This window comes from Arvicola amphibius, chromosome 13, assembly GCF_903992535.2.
Source record: "Arvicola amphibius chromosome 13, mArvAmp1.2, whole genome shotgun sequence".
In the NCBI taxonomy this organism is placed as follows: domain Eukaryota; kingdom Metazoa; phylum Chordata; class Mammalia; order Rodentia; family Cricetidae; genus Arvicola; species Arvicola amphibius.
Genome location: NC_052059.1, coordinates 64,715,376 through 64,741,648, shown reverse-complemented (window position 1 = coordinate 64,741,648; position 26,273 = coordinate 64,715,376). Strand labels below are relative to the sequence as shown.

At 40.1% G+C, this 26,273-nt stretch overlaps 1 protein-coding gene across 1 annotated transcript in view; it reads left to right on the top strand.

The window, feature by feature from the left end:
* Ktn1 (kinectin 1) overlaps positions 1–26,273 on the top strand; it is an 88,939-nt gene that overhangs the window by 13,634 nt on the left and 49,032 nt on the right. Inside the window, exons 2-11 of the mRNA XM_038310686.1 lie at positions 3,353–3,905; positions 6,544–6,681; positions 7,834–8,004; positions 10,528–10,658; positions 15,046–15,162; positions 17,147–17,287; positions 19,678–19,784; positions 21,132–21,264; positions 22,465–22,552; positions 26,071–26,237. Of these exons, the coding sequence (XP_038166614.1) occupies positions 3,383–3,905; positions 6,544–6,681; positions 7,834–8,004; positions 10,528–10,658; positions 15,046–15,162; positions 17,147–17,287; positions 19,678–19,784; positions 21,132–21,264; positions 22,465–22,552; positions 26,071–26,237 (1,716 nt within the window). The 5' untranslated portion in view covers positions 3,353–3,382. The remainder of the gene's footprint in view (positions 1–3,352; positions 3,906–6,543; positions 6,682–7,833; positions 8,005–10,527; positions 10,659–15,045; positions 15,163–17,146; positions 17,288–19,677; positions 19,785–21,131; positions 21,265–22,464; positions 22,553–26,070; positions 26,238–26,273) is intronic.

Sequence of the window (26,273 nt, the reverse complement as noted above, 5' to 3'; positions counted from 1 at the left end):
TAAAACACTGAACACCGATCTTTAAGAACATTTCAGTTGAACACAGGCCGACACAGCAAACAGTGTTTAATTGACTCACAAACTAGATGAGGTGTTAGGGAGGAACATTTTTAAACAGTTACCATGTGATTCCTTCCCCCCCTTGAATTTACAAGATGTTATTGTAGTAAATTGCTTGTGGAAATGCGACTTTTAGTCAGAAAGATTAATCTCTGTTGTGCCTGTCCTGGAACTGGCTCTGTAGACCAGGCTGGCTTTGAACTCAGAAAGAGTTCTGCCTCTGCCTACTGAGTGGTAGGATTAAAGGTGTGCCCAAATTGGGTTTCAATTCTTGATCTTTCTACCTCTGTCTCCCAAATGCTGGGATTGTAGGTGTGTATCATCACACTGGATACCTTTATATTGTCTGGTAATATTTGCAAGTTTGTAAAAATTTCGGTAAACCAAAGTTTTAAAGTAACTAAGAACAATGATTCTACATTTAGGAAGAATTTGTTTGTGTGTTTGTTCTTTTCTTCTTTGGCCTAACTTGGTGTGAGGGAACTTGAACTTTTTATTGTCCTGGCACCAGCCCTTGACTCTGGGATTCTAGTCATGAGTCACTATACCCAGTTCATGAGGGGAATAAAACTTTGCTTCGTGTATGGTGGGCAAACACCCTGTCCACTGTTTACATCCCCAGACCATCCCCTTTAAAGACAACACATTTACATGTTAATTGATTGCTTCAATTAAGAAAACGATCTCAGGTATAATAGGCTAGTTTTGAGTTCACTATGTAGTTGGAGATAATCTGGGATGTAAGATGCTCCTGCTCTATCTTTAGAGTGCTGGGCTTAGGGACTTGTACTACCAAGCTTGGTTTTTATGAGGTGCTGGAGCTCAAACCCAGGGCTTTGTGACTGTTAGATCTACCAGTAGATCCATTATCAGCCTCAGAATTTCTTATTTTTTTTATTTATTATGTACACACGCTCAGCCTCCATGTATGCCTGCAGGCCAGAAGAAGGCACCAGACCTCATTACAGATGGTTGTGAGCTACCATGTGGTTGCTGGGAACTCAGGATCTCCAGAAGAGCAGCCAGTGCTCTTAACTTCTGAGCCATCTCTCCAGCCCCCAGAATTTGACTTCTTTAATCATCTTAAGACCATCAATTAAAAAGCTTAAATATTCTTAAATTTATTTTTATATTAAATGCAAAAGTTGGGATTGGGGAGATGGCTCTGTGGTTAAGAACATGTGCTTCTCTTGTAGAGGACCCGAGTTTGGCTCTCAAGTCAGGTGGCAGACCTGTAATCCTAGCTCCAGGAACTCCGATGCTTCTGGCCTTTGAGGACACCTACATTCAGGTGTGCGTGCGTGCGTGTGTGCGTGCGTGTGTGCGTGCGTGTGTGCGTGCGTGTGTGCGTGCGTGTGTGCGTGCGTGTGTGCGTGCGTGTGTGCGTGCGTGTGTGCGTGCGTGTGTGCGTGCGTGTGTGCGTGCGTGTGTGTGTGCGTGCGCGCGCGCACACACACACACACTAGAAGATAAATCTTTTTTAAAAATACAAAAGTTAGTTTGCTTCAATTTGCTTTATTATAAGTGTGTCATAGTAATTATATCTGTGTTACAGATACATGTTCTGTTTTTTACAACATAGTGGAGGTAACATAAGAATACATGTAACAATCAGTTGGTGGTACCTCACCTTTAATCCCAGCACTTGGGAGGCAGAGCAGGTGGATCTCTGAGTTTAAGGCCAGTCTGGTCTATAGAGTGAGTTCCAGGACAGGCTCCAAAGCTACAAAAAACAAAAAGAATAAATGTAGCATATATATATATATATATATATATATACACATATATACATATATATATACACATATATACATATATATATATATATATATACATACTGATACCTAGAATCTAAACTCCCAGATCACTTTTACTTGGAGTTTAAGTAGAAACTCCGGGAGGTGAGGCCTATGATCTGTGTTCAAGGTGGATTGGCCAGGTAACGAGAGTACTCCTTCACGCAGCACTGAGTCATCAGATAGCCGGTGTCAGGCGCTGCTGCTGAGGTAGAGCCTTGTAGAAGACTGGCAGTGCATGGTGAATTGTGTCATCCATGGAGTAAGACCAGAGGATTTGAGGAAGGCATCGTCTTTGTGCTTGTAATGTCAATACCTTATCACATCATTGTGATTTTTTTTTTTAACTTCAGTTTCCATTTTCTTGCTGTATCTCATTATATCATGAGACTGGTTATTAGAGGAATAAATTTGTTAGCAGTTGTCTTAATCACCCCTATCTTTTCCTTTTATAATTTTCCTTTTATAATTTTTTTATTTCGTCAAGACAGGGTTTCTCTTTGTAGCCCTGACTGTCTTGGAACTCACTCTGTAGACCAAGCTGGCCTTGATCCATCTGTCTCTGCCTCTCGAGTGCTGAGATTAAAAGTGTGTGCCACCACGGCCAGTCTCTCAAAGTTTGGTACTTTTAATGACGTTCGTATGTTGGTGATTGCTAATATGTCTTTATTTTCACATGTAGTAAGTAGTATATATTATATACTGAAATGGGGGATTCTAGGTATTAAGATAAGTACCCAAAGTGAGGCTGGAGGTATAGTGTATTATAGGTGGAATATTCTGTCCTGCCTGCCAGCTACCAAATAATCACCTGGAGACTTAGTATTAATTATAAGTGCTTGGCCGAAATTTTATGCTTGTTATTAACTAGCTCTTACAACTTGAATTAACACATATTTTATTAATTTACGTGCTGCCACTTGGCTAATGGCTTGTCATCTCATCTTCTCCATTCTCTGTCTGGCTGTCGGCTCTGTCCTTCATCTTCAGGAACAGCGTTCAGAACAGTCTGGCTCACCCACCTAACGCCTTCCTGCCTAGCTATAGGTCAGTCAGCTCTTTATTAAACCAGTGAGAGCAGCACGTCTTTACAGTGTGCCAAAGGATTAGTGCACAACAGTAAGTGGCATACATGTATTTGGGGTGTTCTGGGTTGAATTCTTAGCAGTATTTCTTCTGACTTGTCTTCCCCTCCTACCTTGTCAGAGGGAGGGCAGTGGAGAAGAACTACCCTCCCCCACCTCCTCCTTTTAGGGTCTTGTCATGTGGTTTGAGAAGGAAGGGACACGCTCCATTCTTTGGTCACCACCCATTTCCCTTTCTTAGTATAGTTCAGTTGTAGAATCCATGTTTTTATTGCTTCTTGTTTTGGGCTGTGTTTGTAGATTGGATTTGATTTGAAATGCTAATTGAACGGGCAGGTTGTTATAAGTTTAATTTTTTTCTAACTGACTGACTGGGTTTTTTTCCTTGTCTTTTTTGCCTCCCCCATTTAGATTTCCCAGGCTCATGCTAAGAGAAACACCATGGAGTTTTATGAGTCAACATATTTTGTTTTCCTTATCCCTTCAGTGGTTATTACCGTCATTTTTCTTTTCTTCTGGCTTTTCATGAAAGAAACATTATATGATGAAGTTCTTGCAAAACAAAAAAGAGAACAAAAGCTGATTTCTACAAAGGCAGATAAAAAGAAGGCAGAAAAGAAAAAGAATAAAAAGAAAGAAATCCAGAATGGGACCATTCATGAATCTGATTCTGAGAATGTACCTCGGGACTTTAAATTATCTGATGCTTCAGTTGTGGAGGATGAGCAGTTTGTACCTGCTCCTTTGAATATGTTTGAAACTCCCAGCAGTGTTAGGGAAAGAAAGAAGAAGGAGAAGAAACAAAAACCTTCACTTGAGGAGCAGATCATCAAAGAAAGAGATGCATCAAAGACTCCGGGCAAAAAAGTAGAGCCCGCCCTAGCTACAAAGCCGCCGGCCCCGCCTCCCGAAGCAGCTGCCTTGAAGAAGAAAGCAGGGCAGAAGAAGTCTAAAAATGGAAGCGGTACATAATCTTTTTAACTCATTGCATGATTGCATTTAGTGAGTCTGAAACAGGTTGTTCACCTAACTGTTTGCTTTGGCTAACAGGAATTGCCAATAGAAATTAGTGATTAAAGAAACACTTTAAACATCATCCAGAACTATGTAAAGACTCACTGGAAGTGGATGCACCTGACTTCAGGGACTTAAGGGCTTGTAGTTACTGACAGTGACATTTCAGTGAACACTTTGTATCGGTGTGATAGGGGTTGGAAAGGTGAAACATTGCTTTTCACTTTTGATTCAGCTTTCAAACAGTTCCATATCTGGAGGCTCTGGGCCTGCAGAGATGAGTCATATGCCAGCTGTAGACACTAGAATAAGAGGTCATGATGACAGAACAAGATCAGGTGATCCGGTCTCAGGACTTCCAAGGCGGGCCCCTTGGAACATGCAGTGCCAGGCATTACTTTTAAAGCTTGAGGAAGTGCTGGCTAGTTGTGATTTGTACATATGTACATGTTTGTGTGTGTGTATACACACACACACACACACACATATGTATGTATACGCACACAAATATGCATACATATATATGCATCTATATAATCATTGGATACAAAATACTTGAAAAAAGATTGTTTCTGTGAAAATATCTCAAAGAGTGCCCATTTTCAGTATGGGTATTAATTTAAAATTGTCATCATTACCCAGATAATATGCTACAACAACTATTTACATAACGTCCACTTTTTATAATGTGTTATTATAAGTAATCTAGAGAGATTTAAAGTATACAGGAGAAGTTCATGGGCTGTAGTGAAGTACATGTCATTTTCTGTAAGGGAGCTGAGCACTCAGGCTTTGGTATTGGTGGTACTTTCTAGAACTGTCCCCACATGGGTGTCAGAACGAGTGTACAGTGAACAGTTCCTGAGATGGCGGTTGATGTGTGTAGCTGCAGAGAGTTGGCATTGTATGAAGGGACTGAAATTCTTTGTGTAGCCTTATTTATGGTGTTAATGGTTAGGTTGGACTTAAAGGACTTGCTTGCAGCTATGACCACATATGGTACTGAGAAATAATGGGAAGCACTGCATGCCTTAGGAAGGAGAATGTGTGAGCCAGTGACACATTCATAAAAGGTGATTAAGTAGAAGTATGGAAGAAATAATGTAGACGAAATACAGAAGTCAGCAATAGTAATACCTACATAAATAACGGTATTTATGGGTAAAGAGTTTATGGAGGAACGTCTTTCCATACATTGACAGAAAGCTTCTTCTCAGGGCCCAGGAGAGATACATGAATATAGAGTATTTTTCTTTTTCTTTTCTTTTCTTTTCTTTTCTTCCCTCCCTCCCTCCCTCCCTTGTTGTTGTTTTATTTTTTGATATAGAATTTCTCTGTATCTTTGGCTGTCCTGGAACTTGCTTTGTAGACCAGGCTGGCCTCAAACTCATAGAGATCCGCCTGCCTCTGCCTCCCTGAATGCTGGGATTAAAGGCGTGCGCCACCACCGCCCAGCTGAGTATAGAGTGCTTTTGAGAGTGCAATGGACAAAGTCGAGGTCGTCACTACTCAGGTAGTGATGTTTTTTGTAAACACCCCAAAAAGTAGGACTTACATTAATTACTATTAGAGCTTTCGGTCAGGTTAATATAGTCAGTTTTTTAATTTTGCTAACATCCATCCATCATCCATCCATGAATCTATCTTTCGTGTACATTGTAGGGGAACAATGAGTTGAGCCATGTTAGATTGCATTTGATTTATATAATGTAAGAATATTTAAAGAACTATATGCATATTTTTAAGAGTTTATTTTACATGTATCTGAGTGTTTGCCTACATGTATATTTGTGTGCCAGTTGTGTTCCTGGTGCCTGAAGTGTGTCAGATTTTCTAGAACTAGAGTTTTTCAGATGATTGTGAGCTACCACGATACAGCTCCTGGTGACTGCAGGTCCTTTGCAAGGGTAGAAAGAATTCATAACTGCTGAGCCATCTCTCTAGTCCCTGATTAGATTTAGATTTTAGAATTCTTGGACAGAATTTATAAGAACAGATTTTAGAGGCATTTTCACATGGGCAGAAAGACTGTTCAGACAGTATTCCAGAGCTAGGTCATGGGACCAGATTGTGGTAGTGCCAAAAGGCATGAAAGTAGAGAATGACCAACCTCATTTAGGAGTGTGTGTGTGGTGGGGGGTAAAGAAGAAAGGCTCAAAGCTGATTGAGAGTCCAAGTTAGAATAGGTTTAGCAGGCTTAAGTCTGTGAGCTAAGTCATCTTGACTTTTGTTGCCAAGAATAGATTTTTTTTTTAAAGAATTGCAGAGAAGAATCAAACAATGATACTGGGAGATATGGAAGGTGGAAATTGGCAGTAGTAGGGAAGGCTTTCATCTTTCAAATTATAGTTGACCGTACTGTGGGGTGAGTGGGGCTGGGAATGGCTCTGAAGTGAGAAGAAAGGGCCAGTGTAGTAAGGATTTGATAATGGAGAGTAAGAAAGTCGGAAGGAAAAGTTTTGGTAAGAGAGATTGAATATTAGATTAAGCTTTTTGTGGTAACGCATGCTGGGAATTTTTAATAATTTCTTGTTTCCTGCTGTGTTCATTATTTGCTATGATTTTTCTCCCACTTATGTTTACTGAAGATGACCAAGATAAAAATGTGGAAATGCTGATGACACCTTCAAAAAAGCAAGACATGTCACTGTTCCCTCACGATACTAAACCGGAAGTTGGGCTGGGAAAGAAGAAAGGTGTGTCAAAGAAGCAAAAGACAGAAAATGGTGAGATGTACGGATGAGCATCTTAGGAATGCTAACTGTAGAGAAGTGTGGGTCTTAGCTACTGGAATTCTAGTGCAAGTCTAATTTTTGTCACCGTATAGCTTGCCTTGCTTTACAGATGTGCTAAGAATGCTTGTGTTTAAGTAATCATTCTTGGTTTTGAAAAATAACAGTATGTTCGAGCTATATAGAGTAAAAATATTCCCCAAATGTTTATACTTAAATTTTTTTCCAAACATTTTATTTTTATTACAATTATTAACCTGTTAATTGGATACACTAACAATTTTTAAAGTTATTTGTTTGTTTTGAGACTGCCTCATGTTCAGGTTGTCTGCTGACCCATGTGTGGTTTAGGGGGACTTTTGAACTTTGATTCTCCTGCCTGCAGTTCCCCAGTGCTAAGTTCACCTTACTCATCTGGATTCTGTGTGGTGCTGAGAATTGAACCCAGGGCTCTTGTGTGCTAGATGAGCACTGTGCTAACCGAGTTGGCGTTGTAGTACATTTATAATTTCATCTCTTAGAAGGTTGAGGCGTGAGGATCCTGCAATCAGGGTTATCCTGGGCTATAGAGTGAGATATCAGAAATAGAAGACAACCTCAGAAAGATTAAACAAGGTTAAACAAGAGTTAGCTAAAGGGTAGATGTAAGAAGTTTTTAATATTATCAGAGAAGATGTCATCCCTCCTTCCCCTTTTATTTGCCTTCCTGCCTGCCTGCCTGCCTGCCTGCCTGCCTGCCTGCCTTCCTTCCTTCCTTCCTTCCTTCCTTCCTTCCTTCCTTCCTTCCTTCCTTCCTTCTTTTTTTTTTTTTTCAAGACAGGGTTTCTCTGTAGCTTTGGAGCCTGTCCTGGCTGGCCTCAAACTCACAGAGATCCTCCTGCCTCTGCCTCCCAAGTACTGGAATTAAAGGCGTGTGCCACCACCGCCCGACTGATATCCCCATTTTAAGATGACTTGAATGACTTAAGAATTTTAAGGTGTTACTCTCAAAATCATATTAAATGATGAAGTGGGAATCTGAAACTAAATTGAGCTAATAGTAAAGATTTTAGAATCACTGCATTTGTAATTAAATTTATGTGTGCCGAGTATTGTTTACTCTGTTATAACAACTTAGTAATTATGATCTTATGACTTAAATTGCAGTCTTGGTAGATGAGCCCCTTATTCATGCAACTACTTCCATTCCTTCGATGGATAATGCTGACTCAAATCTTGTGATGGACAAGAGAGAAATTATTGATATGATGAAACCAGACCATGTGGACGGGATCCATAAATCTGGACCTAAGAAGCTGAAGACTGAGACTGACAAAGGTAGTGTGAGAAGTGCGCTCTGTCCCATTATAAATCAGGGTTTTGAGGCTTGGACTGATGTGTATTTTCTTATAGGCTCAGTAAATTGGGAAAGACTAACAAACATTGAAGTAAAAGACTTCTGTGTAGTTCAGGATTTTTTAACTTTTAAGTACCTGACCATCTTTCTTGAGAGATTTTTTTGAAATCCTAGGTATATAAAGTTGGTATGCCAATGAAACATTTACTGTTAATAAGTCAAAGGAATTTGTTTGAACAATTCTTTGGTATACATACAACTTTACCATTTGTTAAAGTTGAAAGGAAATTTGTATTCTAAGGAGATGGATATGCTTGTTTATTTTTACATAAAGAATTATGTATTTCTTAAATGTTAAATATTTGGTATTGCAGGACATCTGTATCTTTCTGAATCGGTTGATATTTTGATTTTAAAATTCTCTGTGCTGAGAATGTGGCTTCATATAAATATGTAGTACAAAGTGGCAGAAGTATGTTTAGGGCCCTTTCAGAAATGTTGGAAATTCTGTTCTAGTCCTAAGCCAAAATTCATTTAGCATTAAAAAAAAATGAAACCTCAAATTGGTAACTGAAACATCATTTGAAAAATCAAACATTCTAACACGATAATCTAGAGCACACTCTGGGAAATGACAGTGGGAAAGCGCCAACTCCTCGTCCTCTGTCACTGGACCGTTGTGTCTGTTAGAGCAGAGGAGCTGGTGTGGGCCTCGTCCAGGCCTCTGCGTGGTCGTTGTTTGTTTTGACATCTGTGTACAAGCTGGGGTCATTTCGGAAGAGGGTTCCTCAGTTGAGAATGTACTTGCTCCATCAGATTGGCCTGTAGGCTAGTCTGTGGGGCATTTTTTTGATGGATGTGGGCAGGTCTAGCATTCTGTGGGCAGCAATGCCCCAGGAGAAAGTAGAGTTGGTATTTAAGAAAGTAGACTGAGCAAGCCATAGGGAACAAGACAGAAAGCGACATTTGTACTGACTTCCTTCCCTGACTTTCTCCAGTGGTAGACTGTGTATGGAAACGGGGAGCCAGAAGAGGTGTGATCTGGGACTGTTATAGGTAGCTGTGAGCCCGTGTGTGGGTGCTGGGAACGGACCCTGGATCCTCTGGAAGAACAGCCATTGCTCTTAACGACTGAGCCATCTCTCCAGCCCCTAATGGACTGTGTTAGCTGGGCACATTCCTATACTTTCAATTCTCTAGAGAGTAAGAAAGAGGATTCTAAGTTTAAGACCAACTGGGGCTGTGTAAAGAGATATGGTCTCCATATATTTAAGATCAGTTTTAAGTTCATATCAAAATTAAGTAGAAAATGCAGAGTTTTTATTTACTCTTCATTACACATATGCACACAATTATTATTTTAAACAAGTAGTACAGCTGATGTGTGAAAGGCTTAGACTGGTTGCTTTGGGTCTCGGGTAGAAGTTCCTTGAAGGAAGGGAATTGGTTGCTTAACACAGAGTCCTAGGGAAATTAGAACAGGTGAATCCAGGAGACATTTCTGCATACAATGTTTTAATATATATTTCTATATATTAGATCTCTTTGGATGCAGATTGCCTTATTATAATTATCGTAGACTTATTTCTCATCAGTGGAGTTTGGTTTACAAAGTCACAGCTATTAGAGTTAAATGAGGATACTGTGACTGTGCCTGGTACAGATGCTGGCGTGTACTAAATGAGGATACTGTGACTGCACGGTACAGATGCTGGCGTGTACTAAATGAGGATACTGTGACTATGCCTGGTGCAGATGCTGGCGTGTACTAAATGAGGATACTGTGACTATGCCTGGTACAGATGCTGGCGTGTACTAAATGAGGATACTATGACTATGCCTGGTGCAGATGCTGGCGTGTACTAAATGAGGATACTGTGACTGCCTGGTACAGGTGCTGGCGTGTACTAAATGAGGATACTGTGACTGTGCCTGGTACAGATGCTGGCGTGTACTAAATGAGGATACTGTGACTGTGCCTGGTACAGATGCTGGCGTGTACTAAATGAGGATACTGTGACTGTGCCTGGTACAGGTGCTGGCGTGTACTAAATGCCTAAATGTTTTTAAAAGTGAGGTAGGACTAGTAGAGTTCCTCAGTAGGTAAAGGTGTTTGTCAAGCCTGGTGACCTGAGTTCAAGCCTTGGGATTCAAGCTTGGCAGAGGATAGAATCTCAAGCAGGTTGTCTCTGAATTGTTCATGTTTGCTCTCCTCCTGAATAAACAAATAAATAAATAGAATAAAAATTGAGAACATACTGGCAAGTTAGTATCCTGCCATCTGGGAAAACTTTTAGTTGATGTAACTTTTCCTAGGTGCAGATGATAAACACTTGCTTTCCCTCTTGACTAAAGTATCTATTGTTACTTGACCTGAAAAGTCCATTTTCTTGTGGTTATTGACTTTCTGGATCAGGAATTTTTTTATGTTTACCTTTGCTCATAGTATTGCTTGGGTTGGGTCTCTACTGCTAACTTTCTCCTCCTTTTGCTTTTTGATTAAGAAAATGCTGAAGTGAAGTTTAAAGATTTCCTTTTGTCCCTGAAGACCATGGTGTTTTCTGATGATGAGGCTCTTTGTGTTGTAGACCTGCTGAAGGAGAAGTCTGGTGCCATAAAAGATGCTTTAAAGCAGGTAAGCATAGCTTTCGATTATGGTACAGTTTTCCAAATGAGAGGTGCTATAGTAATTATTTGATATTTCTGTTTTTAATGCCCTTGTAGTCACATCTATCTAAATGTTCAGGAATGCTTTAGAAATCATTTCATATATCTATTCTGATTTATGCATAATCTATGTACTTGTTTAAGTCAATCAACCTTTGAGTCATCTGCTGCTTTCACAAAAGCCAACTGCTTAAAAATAGGCAAAATTTTTATGACTTTGAAGTCACTTGGCTCTTACCTAAGTTGGATCCTGCTTTGCTTTAACTAGAAGTCCTGATGAAGTCAGCGTCAGGTGATTTCTAGATAGAAAACACAGATAATACTTTTGTGATCCAAGATTTCACATTGGAAAGACCCTAGGACCTTTTGTTCAGTGTTAGAGCATCTCTCTCTCTCTCCCCCCCCTCCTCCTCCTCCTCTCTTTCCTCTTCAAGAACACATGGTTTTGGGCTGGGCAGGTAGGTGTCTTAGTCTGTAAAGTGCTGATGCACAAGCAGGAGAGTCTGAGTGTGATTCTAGACCCCTCCCTGGGTCCATGGCAAACCATGATCATTTAATAAGCCGTTAGTGCTCAGTCTCTCATCGCTAGGACTCAAGTTATGTACTGGATGTGTGGCACGTCCTTATAGGCTTAGTGCTAGGGACACGGAAACAGGAGGTCCCTGTGGACAATTTGCCGTGCTCACTAGTTTACCAGCTGGCCAGCCCAGCTGAGTCTTTGAGCCCTAGGACTAAGGGAGAGAGACCCTGCCAAAAACAAAGTTGATAACTGTCCTGAGAAGTACCATCTGATGACCTCTACACTTTTGTGTAACACCCCTCCCTCACTTAGACAGTCTACACTGCTGTGACTAACAAAAAATGTAAAATAAAAAAACTTCCAAAACAAAACCCTTGCAACTAACATTGCGTTTATGGTCCATGTTCACTATACTGTTGTGTATACTGTGTCATACGGAAAACGTGGCAGGTTTGTAGCTATTAACTTGTATCAAAGATGACCTAGCATTCTGGGGTTCAGTGTCATGTGGTTGACTTAGTTTTCCTTACTTTCAGTCATGGTACACTCACACATCTACCTACTTAGCTGCTTTTAAACCTACTGGGTTTTATCTGGAAGACCATGCTAGTGGGCGTTATCCCCTGTCAATCTATGAGGTTATCTTCAAGAGGAAAACCAGGTTATTTACTCATCGTTTAAAAACTCCATTGGTACTTTTTTTTTCTGCATGTAGACTAGTACACTTTTTTAAAAATAACTTTTTTTATTTCTTATTTTCCCCTGCAGTGTTTCTCCTTTGTTAATTTTGAAATTTATGTTTTTTAACTTTATTTTCCTTGAGAATGTTTGTTTTTTACATCTCAAAGTTTCCCCTTTCGCTTCTCCTCCCACCCACACCCTCCCATGGATATCAGCCAGCCATTGTATGTCAAGTTGCAGTGAGACTAGGCACCTCTTCTATCAAGGCTGGATGAGGCAATCTGGTAGGAGGAATAGGTCCTTGAAGCAGGCAGCGGAGTCAGAGACAGCCCCTACTCACTGTTAGGAGTCTCATGAGAAGGCCAAGTTGTAACACACATGCAGAGGGTCAAGGTCAGTCTCATGCAGGCTCCCTGGTGGTTGGTTCAGTCTCTGTAAGCTCAGGTTAGTTGGTCCTGTCGGTTTTCTTGTGGTGCCCTTACCCCCATCTTCCACAGAATTCCCTGAGCTCCACTTAATGTTTGGCTCTGGATCTCTGCATCTGTTTCCATCAGTTGCTGGGTGAAAACCTCTTTGATGACAGTTGGGCTAGGCATCATTCTGGGAGTATAGCAGAATATTATTAGGAATCATTTCATTGACTTTTTCTAGTTGTGTTTGGTTCTATTCTAGGTCTCTGGTCTATCCAGTCTCTGGGTCCTGGCCCTCAGGGGTGGGTTCCCTCTCAGGGTATGGGCCTCCAGGTGGGCCAGTCATTAGTAAGCCATTCCCACAATTTCTGCGCCTTGTTTACCACATGTAACAGGCAGGACAAACTGTAGGTCAAAGGGCTTGTGCCTGCGTTGGTGTTCCAGTCCCTCCACCAGAAGTCTTGCCTGGATTTCTGCTGCTCTAGGTTCTAGCCCATCCCAGAGATGCCCCTGATTCCAGTTTTCTCCCAGTGCTCTCTCCCTCCATCCTTCCCTTACCTGATCCCTCCTGTTCCCATCCCCACTCTCCCTTCCAGCCCCTTCCACTAGCATTGTCTGCTCTGTTTCCCATTCAGAGTGAGATTTATGCATCTTTTTTCTTTGTAGTTGTGTTTAGTGACATTTTTCTTAGCACCCATTGCATGGTACTTGAACCAGCTCTTTGACTCTTCCAGCACAGTCTCCCCTCCTGGCCAGTGTCACTTTCTCCTGTGCCTAACTTGATTGCTAATACTCAATTGCTGTTCTGTCAGAAACTATGGAGGGTTTCTTGTCACAGCTCGCAAACCTGTCCGTACTTCTGGGTATGTGAACAGTGCATCTAGCAAATCTGACATCTTACATTTTAGTGTGCTAGCTACATACAAACATACATACATAATACATGTATGTAGTATGCTACCTAGACTGTGTGGTTGTGCTAACAGTAGTCTAGTGTAAGTGACATGTTTAAGACAATCAACAAATGTAAGTTACTTTGAATCTAAACTCAGATTGTTCCATTGCAGTGAACTTTTTGGTATTCTTTTAGTTTTTTGTTTTTCCTGACAGGGTTTCTCATTGTAACCCCGGCTGTCCTGGAACTCACTTTGTAGACCAGGATGGCTTCAGACTTGGAGATCCACCTGCCTCGGCCTCCTGAGTGTTGAGATCAAAAGTGTGCACCACCACTGTTCAGCTTTCTTGGTATTCTTGGTTAAAGAATTTGTACTTTGATTCATTTTTATTGTAGATGGGTGAATGTTTCTGAAGAGGTTTTAGTTATTTGTGGGATGTGGGAAGTTTGTAGCACATGAGTGATTTCAGGTGACACTACTACCTAGCTGTTTAAAATTACTGTCCTTAAAGTTACAGTCAACTGCTTTTAAGTGTCTGTCTTATTATTAAGGATGTTGCTGCTGACTTATGAAGATAGTTATTTTATATGAGGCACTTTTGAGTCTTAAAGACTGAATGACAAGTCAGAGTACTTTTGATTTTTTAGTTTAGGTAGGCCTAGCTAGAAGTTAAGTAGTTATTAAGGAGAACATTTGATGGTAAAACTCAAAGTGGAAATAAAAGTAACATTTATTTGATGGTCTGATTGTAAGCAGGCAGAAAAGGACACACTGGCATTCAGGTTCACAGTGTCCAGTGCTGATAGAAATAAATAAAAAGTAAAATTAACATTTTCTTCATTTACATATTTAATTATTATTATTATTTTTAAAAAGAACTACGATATAAATTTGTTCCTCATGTCAAATGGGACATTCTGGTTTTGCTTTTTTTTTTTTTCTTTTGGGAATGGTGCCTGTTAATGTCAGAGAACTGGGCACTGATGGCATCTGGGCATGTTGTGATGAGAGTTGTTGAGCACTGTGTTTGATCTGCCTGCTGTCTGTTGTAGTTGGCGTTTTAGTCTTTTGGCATTTTGGGGGCCCACCACCCAGCTCCTCAATAAATCAACACAGAGGCTTATTCTTAGTTTTGAATGCCTGGCCTTAGCTTGGCTTGTTTCTTGCCAGTTTCTCTTAAATTATCTCCTCTATCTTTGGCCTTGGGGCTTTTATCATTTTCCCTCTTGCTATACCTTTCATTCCCAGTTCTCACTGCATATCTGGCTGTGTATTTGGGTGACTGGCCCCTGAAGTCCTCCTTCTCATCGCTCCTTTTCTCTTCCAGATTTCTCCTGTTTATCCTCTCTGCCCACCAGCCCTGCCTATCCTTGCTCCTGCCTTGCTATTGACCATTCCGCTCTTTATTAGACAGGCAAAGAATCACAGCTTCACAGAGTTAAACAAATGCAGCATAACAAAAGTCACAAACCCTAAAATAATATCCCCTATAGCCTGTCTTTTCTTTACTAGGCTTTGGGATGGCACATGATTGCTTTATGGTGAGAGGTCACATTTGATTTCATAGTCTCTTAATCTTCTGGAAAAAGAAGGAGGGAAATTGCTGTTTTTTACTTTTGGGCTTGTAAGTGTATACTTCTTTGTTAAACATGTTTCTACTCTAATTGTACTCTACTAATTTTAGGGTATGCACTGTGTTAAACTATGCACTATTGGAGTGGTATTTAGGAGTCATTCTATTTTAGATGTTGTCTTTCCATTGACCCAAGGGTTCTGATGCCAGATAGCACTCTCAGTTTTCAGTGGGTCATGTTAACTTACTCATTCTGTATTGATTTCCAATTACAGTCAAATAAAGGGGAATTGAGTTCTCTTCTGCATCAGCTTCAGGAAAAGGAAAGGCTGCTCTCTGCTGTGAAAGAGGACGCTGCTGCCACAAAGGAGCGCTGTAAGCAGTTAACGCAGGTGAAGACATTCTTAGTTAAGGGCTGAGCTTCCTGAGTCAGAAGCAGTGAGATCTTAAAGAACACCAATGGTCCTTGATGTAATTCCTCCTCCCCACCCCCGACAGGGTTTCTTTGTAGCTTTGGAGCCTGTCTTGGAACTAGGTCTTGTAGACCAGGCTGGCCTTGAACTCCCAGAGATCCGCCTGCCTCTGCCTCCCGAGTGCTGGGATTAAAGGCGTGCGCCCCCACCCGGTGTGTGCCATCTCTTCACCACCCACTTGACAGTATAAAGCCTTTGTGTGATTCTGACTAATGAGAAGTCAGTGGAAGCACAGAGTCTGTAAGCCTGCTTCCTTATACTGACTTTAATATAGTTTGATGTGAATATCATTTAATACTGTTAAGTCTAAAAAATAGATAAGTTACTTTTTGATATTTTGGTTATGAGCCTAGCCTTTAATGGCTAATTATTTCTCCATCCCACTAAGTTGCTTTTTAGTGATTAATCGTCCTGTATACTGGGGATGTGTATGTGTAAACAGAGACTGCTTTTTCGTTTCCCAGACACCCGATCCGAATAATCACGCAGAAACTATATTAATTACAACACTGTTTGGCCAATGGCTCAGGCATATCCCTAACTAGCTCTTACATCTTAAATTAACCCATTTCTATTAGTCTATGTTTTGCCATGTGGCATTGCCTCATTTTCTACATGTCATATTTCTTTGGGGACTGGCTTGTGGCGTCTCTCTCCTTTGGCAGCTACGTAGAGTCTGCCTGACTCTGCCTTCTTTCTCCCTGCATTCAGTTTAGTTTTCCCATCTACCTACATTTTTCCCTGTTACATGTTAAAGCAGCATCTTTATTAACCAGTGGTAATAAAACATATTCATAGCATACAGAGGGGCATCCCACACCAGTTAAATAGCTGGTGAAAAAATAAATCTGACTTAATTATCTTTAAATAAAACTTACTAATGCTTTTGAACACCATATTTTATGTGGAGTTAAATAAAATGCAGTACTTGTTTTTCTGTTTTATTTTTGGACAGTCTTAGGTAGCCTGGGCTATTCTAAAACTGGCTCTATAGCTGAGAATAACCTTGAACTCTTGATCTCCTGACTCCACTTCCATATGCTGGGATTATAGATGTGTGAGCCATATACTTGGCTTTAGTATGGTGCTTTTGTGTAAATCTTTTTCTTTCTTTCTTTTTTTTTTTTTTTGAGACAGGGTTCTCTGTGTAACAGCACTGGCTGTCCTGGAACTTTGATCTGTAGACCAGCCTGGCCTCAAATTCAGAGTCTCACCTGCCTCCCGAGTGCTGGGATTAAAAGTGTGCGGCACCACCTCTCGGCTTAGTGTAGTTCTTTAAAAAGAAATTTTTATGCGTATTGTATGTTGATATAACAGCTTTCAAATATAAGTCTTAAAAATGAAGTAAAGTATATAAATAGCTTCATAAATTTTATGAAAACTTAAGTTCTGTCCCAGTTTCTTAAAGCTGGACTATAGTCATACCTTCAGGTGGCTAAACTTGCTTTTGCTTCCTTACTTAGATGTTTTCACGTCTCTTTTCTGCTGTAGACATGCACGTCCAAAGAGAAGCCTCCCTTGGTTCCCCCTTCTAGTATCCTTCCCCGTCTTTCACTGAACTTCAAAGGAGATTAACAAAGTCACTATTTTGCCTTAAATTATTTTTTTAGGATCATATATAGGGTTTATTTTAGGTTTACAATCTTTAATGAGTAAATCAGAAAGTGCATTTGAAATTGAAGCAAACTAATGAGTGTCTGTACTATGAAGGAGTTGGGAAGAGTGGGGAGATACAGAAGACTCCTGGTTTCTTGGTTTTTAATCTCAACTCTGCTTTGTACCCAAGCTCTGATTGAACATTCACGACTTTGATACTCTTAAGACATTGCATCTTTGATAGTGTTATAATACTTTTTTTCATAACAAGTTCTTCATAAATTTCTTTTCTGATTTGCTATTCTAGGAAATGATGACAGAGAAAGAAAGAAGCAGTGTAGTTATAGCAAGGATGAAAGATCGGATTGGAACACTAGAAAAGGAACATAATATATTTCAGAACAAAATGCACGTCAGTTACCAGGATGCTCAGCAGATGCAGATGAAGGTATGTTGAAGTCTTCGAAAGTAAGAGGAAATATTTCTGTTCATTTAATTCATAAACTTTTAAGTGCTTTGTATGGGGTGGGCCATTGACATAGTGGTGAGTTGACTCACTCTGCATGCTAAAGTAAGTAAGTGTTTTGTATGGAGATAAGGTAGGAAGGCTGGCACCTGATAGAGAATATCCATTGCCAGTAGAGGCGAGTATCGGGTGCTTTGCTGTAGTGGAGTAGGGAAGGTGGGACAGAGTATTGATAGTAGAGAGAAGAGTTTTTAGACACAGTGTTCAGACTGTGTTGAATCTTCTGAATTAACTTTGTCAAGGGAGACTGAAGGAATGGGGAAAGGTTGTAAGAGTTACCTGGTGTAATTCTTTATTCTCATCTCACACCATTCATTGGCTCTATTTTGGGAACCCAGAACCTTGTGAAAAATGCAGTTTTAAAGAGTTGAGAGCCAAGGTTGGAATGAAGAAAAGATATGGAAATAAGTATGGACCTATTTAAAGGGTTCCCCTATGCCTGAAGATTGTCATAGTTTGTTTTTTTAAAATGTGATCTTTTTAAAAATATCTATTTTAGTATTTTATGTGTTTGCCTGCATTTAATATATATGTACCACATGCATGACTAGTGGCCTCAAAGGTCAGAAGAGAGAATGGGATCCCCTGGAATTGCAAATAGTTGAGAACTGCCTTGCAAGTGCTGGGGATCCTCTTGGGTCTACAAGAGCACCAAGTGCTCTTAACCCCTGTGCCGCCTCTACAGCCTAGTGATCTTTTCTTGATTACTATTTACGGCTCATGTGAAAATCAGTCAGCTGTTAGAGCATTTTCTGGTGAAGGTGAAAGGTTAATTGAATTCACTCATCTGCTTCTGTTGATGGATGACTTGTAGAGGTCAGAATGTATCCATCTATATATGGAGTCTATAGACATCTTCTGTTGATGGATGACTTGTAGAGGTCAGAATGTATCCATCTATATATGGAGTCTATAGACATCTTTTGACAACTAGAAAAATCCTTTCACTTTTGTTAGCTGAGTTAGTAAGATTATCAGCAGGTGTTTATTTCTCTTCATGGAGTAACTTATCTAGGAAAGGAAGACCTATCCTTATGTGACTGTAAGAATCAGTGTTTTTTATTGTCTGACTTTATAATTCTGAAATTAAACAGTTATCAGTCAAAGGAATGTAAGAGTAGTAGTTATAGAGGCTCTGGGGTGAATAGGAGCTACTTAGGAATCACCTATATGCATGGCATACTGATGGTTATATAGCAAAATGGATATGCTAATCATTTAAATTTGTATTCATGAAAATGGTGAAGCCAGAAGAATGGCTCAGTGAGTAAAGGAACTTGATGCCAAGGCTGATGACGTTGAGTTCATACCCTGGGACTGAGGTGGTAGAGAAAATTAATTCCCCAGTGTGTCCTTTGAACACAGATATGTACACACTCTTGCACAGCATACTATGCATAAACCAAGTAGATATAATTAAAGAAGAACATGGCTAAGATGGTACATTTTATGTTATTTATTATATGTTAGTTAGTACAGTTAAAAAACAAAACAAAACAAAACCCTGAGTGGTCTTGAATGTTTTTCATGTAGATTTTGTGGTGTCTGTTAGTTATGCTTAACTTATGACTTTATAAATGTGCTTATGCATATTATCTATCTTTCTGTCTGTTGGTCTGTCGTTTTTTCGAGACAGGGTTTTTCTTTGTAGTATTCCTGGCTGTCCTAGAACTAGTTCTGTAGACCAGGCTGGCTTCAAACTCACAGAGATCTGCCTGCCTCCTCCCCTCCCTCCAGTGCTGAGATTAAAGGTGTGTGTCACCACTGCCCAGCAGTATATTTATAATGTTTAAACTTTGACTGATACTTTTATTTTATTTTTTTTTTTCTTTTTTGAGATGAGGGTCTCCATTTATTGTCCTGCATGGTCTGGAACTTGTGTGTAGACCAGGCTGCTTTAAAACTCCCAGAGCTCTACCTGTTTCTGCCTCCACATGCTGGGGTTAAAGATGTGTGCCAAGTCATCCAGTTTACAACTTTAAACAGATTGTTAATATAATGTTGACCTCTTCTGGAGTCAGGACGTGGCACTAATGTGTTGGGTGTGAGAAGTCTTGCGAAACTTGATGTTTGTTTGTTTCTTATTTCAAGGTGTGAGAGTAGCTGTCGATGATTGGCTTAGGTCTGAGCTGGGCAGTTTGTACTTACTTTCCATTCATTGCTAAGCAGTTTTTTCTTTGTCTTCATACTGACCCGAAAAGGATGGTTTGGATTTAATTTTCTTAATGCTTTTTACTCTTTTACTATGATGGAATTTCTCTTAAAGGTGGCTTTGTTGATCTTTGTTTTCTAAATCCTATATTTTAAAATAGTTTCAGCAAGTTCGGGAGCAAATGGAAGCAGAGATAGCTCATTTGAAGCAGGAAAATGGTATACTGAGAGACGCTGTCAGCAACACTGCCAGCCAGCTGGAAAGCAAGTATGTCTCCTAATTCTCCTTCTCCACTAAATGTTCTTCTGTCATCAAAAGGATTCTTGATAGTAACTGGTTAGACTTCTTCCATTTGCTTCTAAACTTGTTCTAAGAACAACTGTTTCTCTGCGTGAAGGGCTCTGGCTCTTCTCAGCCTCTGTGCAGCTGCAGCCCCCGAGCATCGATGTTGCTGTGGGGCAGCTCACACATGCTGGAGCCGTCTGTTTGCAGTCCAGCACTCCTGACTTCCATTACTAATTTAAAAAGTGTAGTCCTGGTCCTCCTGCCTGTATACAGATTGTGATCCAGGGGCCCAGAGTAGAGAAACCATTTCTTAGAGAATCTAGTAGTTTTACACAAAGTAAGCACTTTTTTTTTTCAAGACAGGGTTTCTCTTTGTAGCTTTGGAGCCTGTACTGGAACTCGCTCTGTAGACCAGACTGGCTTCAAACTCACAGAGATCACCCTGTCTCTGCCTCCTGAGTGCTGGGATTAAAGGTGCGCGCCACCACCGCCTGACCCAAAGTAAGCAATCTTAACTGGTGAGTTTTTTCAATAATGAAGTAAAAGCTTATTCATTAGAATTCAAATGCTCTCTTCTTCTTGACAATAGGACAAGTCCTGTTACAGTGATACTGGTATTAGGGAGGTGATTTTGTTTTTAAAGATTTAATTTAGTTTATGAGTATTGCCTCTGTGTACCACATGTATGCTTGCTGCCTATGGGAGGTCAGAAGAGGGTGTTGGATTTCCTAAAACTAGACTTCAGGATGGTTTTGAACCAATGTGGGTGATAGGAACTAAACCTGGGTCTTCTTCAAAAGCAACAAGTGCTCTTAACCTCTGGTCTTTCTCTCCAACCTCCATTTTAGGAAGCTTTTAGATTAGTTTAATGGCAACATTGTCTGTTCATGCTCTTGAGTTTTTGGTTTTTTGTTTTTAAAAATATTTTATAGTGATTTTCAAATTTAAGTTATTTTGTTATTGTTAAGTATATGCCACAGCATGAGTTTCCTGTCCTGTGTTCCATGGACTGTGTGTACAGAGGACACAAACAGCTCCTGCCACCATGGAATCTGGGGAGGAACTCAGGTGGTTGGGCTGTGTAGCTCTTACCCTCTTAGCTATCCTTTCTGCTCTGTAGCGTGCTTTTTAGAGTTTGCCATTTTGATTTGAATTATTTAGGAGTACACTAGTACACTTAGGGGAACAGTATTACCACTTAGTCACTTTCCTTTACATTTGCCTGTAAGTGGGGTGCTAGCTCAGCACAACTAGCATAGGATATGTTGTTCTTGTGAGTTCATTGTGTGTGTAACAATGCAAAGCCCCTAATCTAGCCGCTGCTTTCAGGCAGTCTGCAGAGCTAAATAAACTGCGTCAGGACTGTGGGAGGCTGGTGAGTGAGCTGAATGAGAAGACAGGGAAGCTGCAGCAGGAGGGAGTTCAGAAGAAGAACGCAGAGCAAGCTGCTACCCAGCTGAAGGTGATGCCACCCTGCTTCGTTATTCCATTTTGTCAGTGTTATCGATGTCCAGCTTCATAACATGAATGTGTATGTGGAATTCAGAAACTTAGGATAGAGTTTAATGAGACCCACGCTGTAGGGCTCTACTTCTTCAAAGTTATGTCTTGATAAAAGAATGTAGGCCTGGATTTGAAGCTAAAGACTGAAGATAATTAACAATGAAATCAAGTATTTGACACACAAGGGTAGAATTTTGTTTTATATATGGTGAGTCTACACATGTAAGGCAAAAATTATTTTAGAAAAGAACCTTTAGCATTACTTTGATCATCTATAATTTGAATTCCTCATCAATTTTGATAGAACCCCTCCCAGCATTGGAATTTCTCCAGCGTTGGAATAGTTTGTTTTTCCCTTCTTTAGAATACGACACTAAAGTACTCCAGGGGCTTACACTTACTGTTTTCCTGATCCCAGAATGGTGGTTTGTGTGCAGAGGTGCTGCTTACACTCTGAGGAGTTGTGGAGGGTTGCTCAGGCTGACTGAAGGAGGAGCAGATTTATTCTCTCATATTACAGGAACTCTGGAATGCGTTTTGAGGAATGACAGCTACCCATTCTTCCTTTTACTGAGAAAAAAGATTTTTTTAAAAATATAGTTCAATTTATAGAGGTTATGTGCAATTTCACTGTTAGATCCTTCATCCATATTGATATATAGTACACCCAGAGGCTGGTTCCAGACGGTTATATAATTACCTTTAGAAGTTGTATAACTTGATTTCTTTCTTTCTTCTTCTTTAAGTTGATGAATCCTTTGTGAAAATGGTCTTTCCTTTAACACTGGGTTTCCTGGGGGATTTACTGCTGACATGGATGAGGAAACGTGTTCTCTGTAGATATGAATAAATAAGAATGTCATTACAGTTAATAATCGTAGTTTTTCTGTTATATGTATATTTCTAAATAGGAATTTTAATATTGAGGTTTAGCAATAAAGGCTCTAGCTTGTCTCCTAAAGTTTACGGTAGGTCGCGCAGGTGGATGAGATAAGGACATAGCAGCAGCCTGGCTTGACTGCCAGACATTGAGTGTCTGGGATGTTGGACAAGACGGTGGATGTGCATAACAAATGCCCCCCCCTTTTACAATTAAAATCTTGTCTGTTTGTGTTGACTTCCTTTTCCCCCTTTTTTCTTTCTCTCTTTAAATATCAAGGCTCAACTACAAGAAGCTGAGAGAAGGTGGGAAGAAGTTCAGAGCTACATCAGGAAGAGAACAGCAGAGCACGAGGCTGCACAGCAAGGTGCATACTGGGAACTCCTGTCTCGTCTACCCGCAGAGAAGGGTTATTGTCATTTAGTAGAGCCGAATAATACTAGGTTTTGTCCTTTTGGATTGTCTTATCTTTTCAATATTTGCTAGGTATTTTAAAATGAGCAACCTTATTCCCTTGTCTGCAGTGCTGCTGCAGGGGGCAGACAAGCATGGTCATGACATCCATCTGTGGTTTGCCTTTGGTCTTGTCAGGATTCTTAGACTTGTGAAGAAACAAGTTGCTTTCTTGAATCCATCTACCTTAGTAGTTGTTAACTTTTTCTTCTCATCCATAATTTGATGCATTCATGTCTGCTATTTTTAGTCCTGCCATTGCCTTTTGTCTTAGTTAGGGTTTTGTTGCTGTGACCAAAGTCAGCTTGGGGAGGAAAGGATTTATTTCATCTTAGAGCTCTAGTCTATCATGTGGGGCAGTCAGGGTAGGAATTTAAGGCAAGAACTGATGCAGAGGCCTTGAATGAACACTGCTTACTGGCTTGCTTCTCATGACGTCTTTTTCTTCTTCGTTTTGGTTTTTCGAGACAGGGTTCCTCAGTGTAGGGCCGGCTATCCTGGAACTTGCTCTTTAGACCAGGCTGGCCTGCCTCTGCCTCCTGTGCCGGGATTAGAGATATGTGCCACCACCACCACCTCGTCTCAGTCTACCTTTTTATAGCACCCAGAACCACCAGCCCATGGGGCACCACCCTGAGCCCTTCCACACGAGTAACCAAACAAGAAAATACCCTGTGGGTTTGTCCACAAGCCAGTCCTCTGGGAGCAGCTGCTTGATTAAGATTCTTTTTCCTAGGTGATTCCATCTTTGTTAGATCAACATGAAAACTAGCTAGCTTATTGTTCATGCTTGAATATGGCTCCACATAGGGTAGATAAGAGTTCTGACTTGTCAGCTCTTTGTTTTACTCTGAATGTACACAAGATACTTTAAATAAAGTTGGTATTGGCCTGGCGGTGGTGGCGCACGCCTTTAATCCCAGCACTCGGGAGGCAGAGGCAGGCGGATCTCTGAGTTCGAGGCTAGCCTGGTCTACAAGAGCTAGCTCCAGGACAGGCTCTAGAAACTACAGGGAAACCCTGTCTCGAAAAACCAAAAAAAAAAAAAAAAAAAAAAAAAAAAAAAAAAGTTGGTATTTCTGTTAAGATACTTACTTAAAAATTTAACATTTTAGCTAGCTCCAGGACAGGCTCTAGAAACTACAGGGAAACCCTGTCTCGAAAAACAAAACAACAACAACAAAAACAAAACAAAACAAAACAAATTAACATTTTATCATTAAAACACAGGAATCTTGCTAAGAAGGCTGTCAGTATAAACCAAATAGCTATAGAGTAAAATGGCACTCTTTATTTAAAGCTTTTCATAGGTTTATCTTTTTATTGTATGTATATGAGTATTTTGCGTGTGTGTGTGTGTGTGTGTGTGTATCATGTGCATGTATGCTTAGTGTCCAAAGAGGTCAGAAGAAGGCATGGGATCCCCTGGAGCTGGAGTTATAAATGGTTGTGAGCTGCTGTGTGCTGGAAACCAAACCTGGTCCTCTGTAAGAGCCACAAGTGCTCCTAACTTCTGAGCCACCCCCAGCCTCATAACTATGCTCTTTTACTTTTTGTGATTTACCTCATATTTTTGTTTAACTGTTGTACTCTAACTGATCTTGCCGTTAGAGTCTCAGTATTTTACTCCATATTTTTAAACAAATGTAATCCTGATCCTTAGTATTCTTTTTTTGGTGTTTCTTTTTTAAAATAAACTTTATTATAAAAAAACCCTGTAAATCAAACAGATGCAATTTTATATTTCAATGAACTCAGAGTAGTTATTCCAGAGCTGAGGAGCTCTGTTTACACTTTCACTATCAAATACATTTATATGCATTTATTCAACACCAAGAAAACCCCTTGTCCATGTGTGTGTGTGCCATGATGGACATCTGGGTTGGTTTTGATTCTTCGCCATAGTTAGTAAAGCAACAATGAAGAATCGCTTCCTCTCGACAGAAACTAAAGTCTGAATCTCATTCCTCCCCTTGTATCTCCTTGTCTTGAACTGCGGATGGGTTTTCATGACATCAGGATTCATGTTTTTGTCAGCATGACAATAATGGGATGGTGATGTAGGGTATTTGTTAAAACTGATTTGTTCCTTTGCTCTGTTTATTTCCTGAAGCTTATTATTACTTTGCCCTTGCTTGATGGTATTTTATTTTAAATTTTTTGTCTAATATTAAATATTTTTTAACCCACTGCCGTTCAACATCTTAGGTGCTAGAGGCAGGGAGTTGGGTTACATTTTCCTAATGGTCCTTCCTTGAGGTCGGTCTTCTGTAGTGCTTGTTACTTTCAGGTTCCTCCACAGCTGCCTTCCTAAGACTGCGTCCTCTCTCCATTCTGCTTGGAGTCTGTGTCACTGCCACGAACCCTTCTTTCATTGAATAAAGCTTGGTTTTCACTAGCTGCATATGAGTATGTCTGGAAGTGCATTGACCTTCAGTAATCTGAAAGCATCTTTACTGTATTGGATTGGTTTGACTGGAGGCTCAGTTATTCTGTTCATTCTAGACCTTTTTGTGATGAGTTGTAAGTCAGCAATAATAATTCATCTACAGAATTTTGACATCATGAACTTAATGCTGCTTTAACTGTTGGTAGTAAATATCTTGAGTAATAATCCCAGATATGTCCATTATATTTTAATTTTCAGGAGTTCTTTCTTTCTGAGTTAATTGTTTTATAGATATGAGAACTTATCTTTCTTAATGGAGACACATGCTCATGCAGAGCCACATGTTTCTATCTGTGGTAATGCTCCCTCTGACCTGTGGATTGTTTGTTCATCAGACAGGCCAATGATTCTCATGCTGCCTGCTATCTCCTCATTGATCTTTTTGATCTAGGGTGTTTCCCTTTGTCTTCTCTGCCAAGTTAGTGGTTGTCTTTAAATTTACTTTGTCCTCATTTATTGTGATTTTGCGTTAGGATGGCTTATATGTACTTTTTTTTTTTGATTTTTTTGGGTGTTATCTGTGGGGAGGATGAAAGGCAAACAGAAAAGTTACCTTTCATTTCAAATTATTTAAATGGCATTTTGAATGTCAGCTTTTACATAGTAGATTTCCTTGGTATCTTTCTGTGTAGCAAAGTTCAAGGAATATACATGAAATTTGCTAGCATAATTATTAATATATCTCTGGGGGAAATAAAGAGTACTTTCAAGCACTGGTAGAATCATTTAAAAGTTTTATATTCCCTTTAGTTAATGTTTATTGAGCTTTGTGCCACGTCTTTGGGCACAACTTTGGCTATAGCCAGAAGAACAACAGGAATTAGACAAGGTGGCTAGTGTTATACAGGGAAGGATGGCCTGCTGAGACTGCAGAAGGGAAGGGGAAGATCTGTGCAAACGCTCCAGAGAAGGTGACACATACCAGGGATGGAACGGGTGAAAGAAAGGCATTTTGTAAGATGTAGTATTTTTGTTTGCTACAGATTTACAAAGTAAATTTGTGGCCAAAGAAAATGAAGTCCAGAGTCTGCATAGTAAGCTCACAGACACCCTGGTATCAAAACAACAGTTGGAGCAGAGACTAATGCAGTTAATGGAATCAGAGCAAAAGAGGGTGAGCAAAGAAGAGTCTTTGCAGATTCAAGTCCAGGTATGTGTTTTTCTTTATTGAAAAATAAGGGGTGTA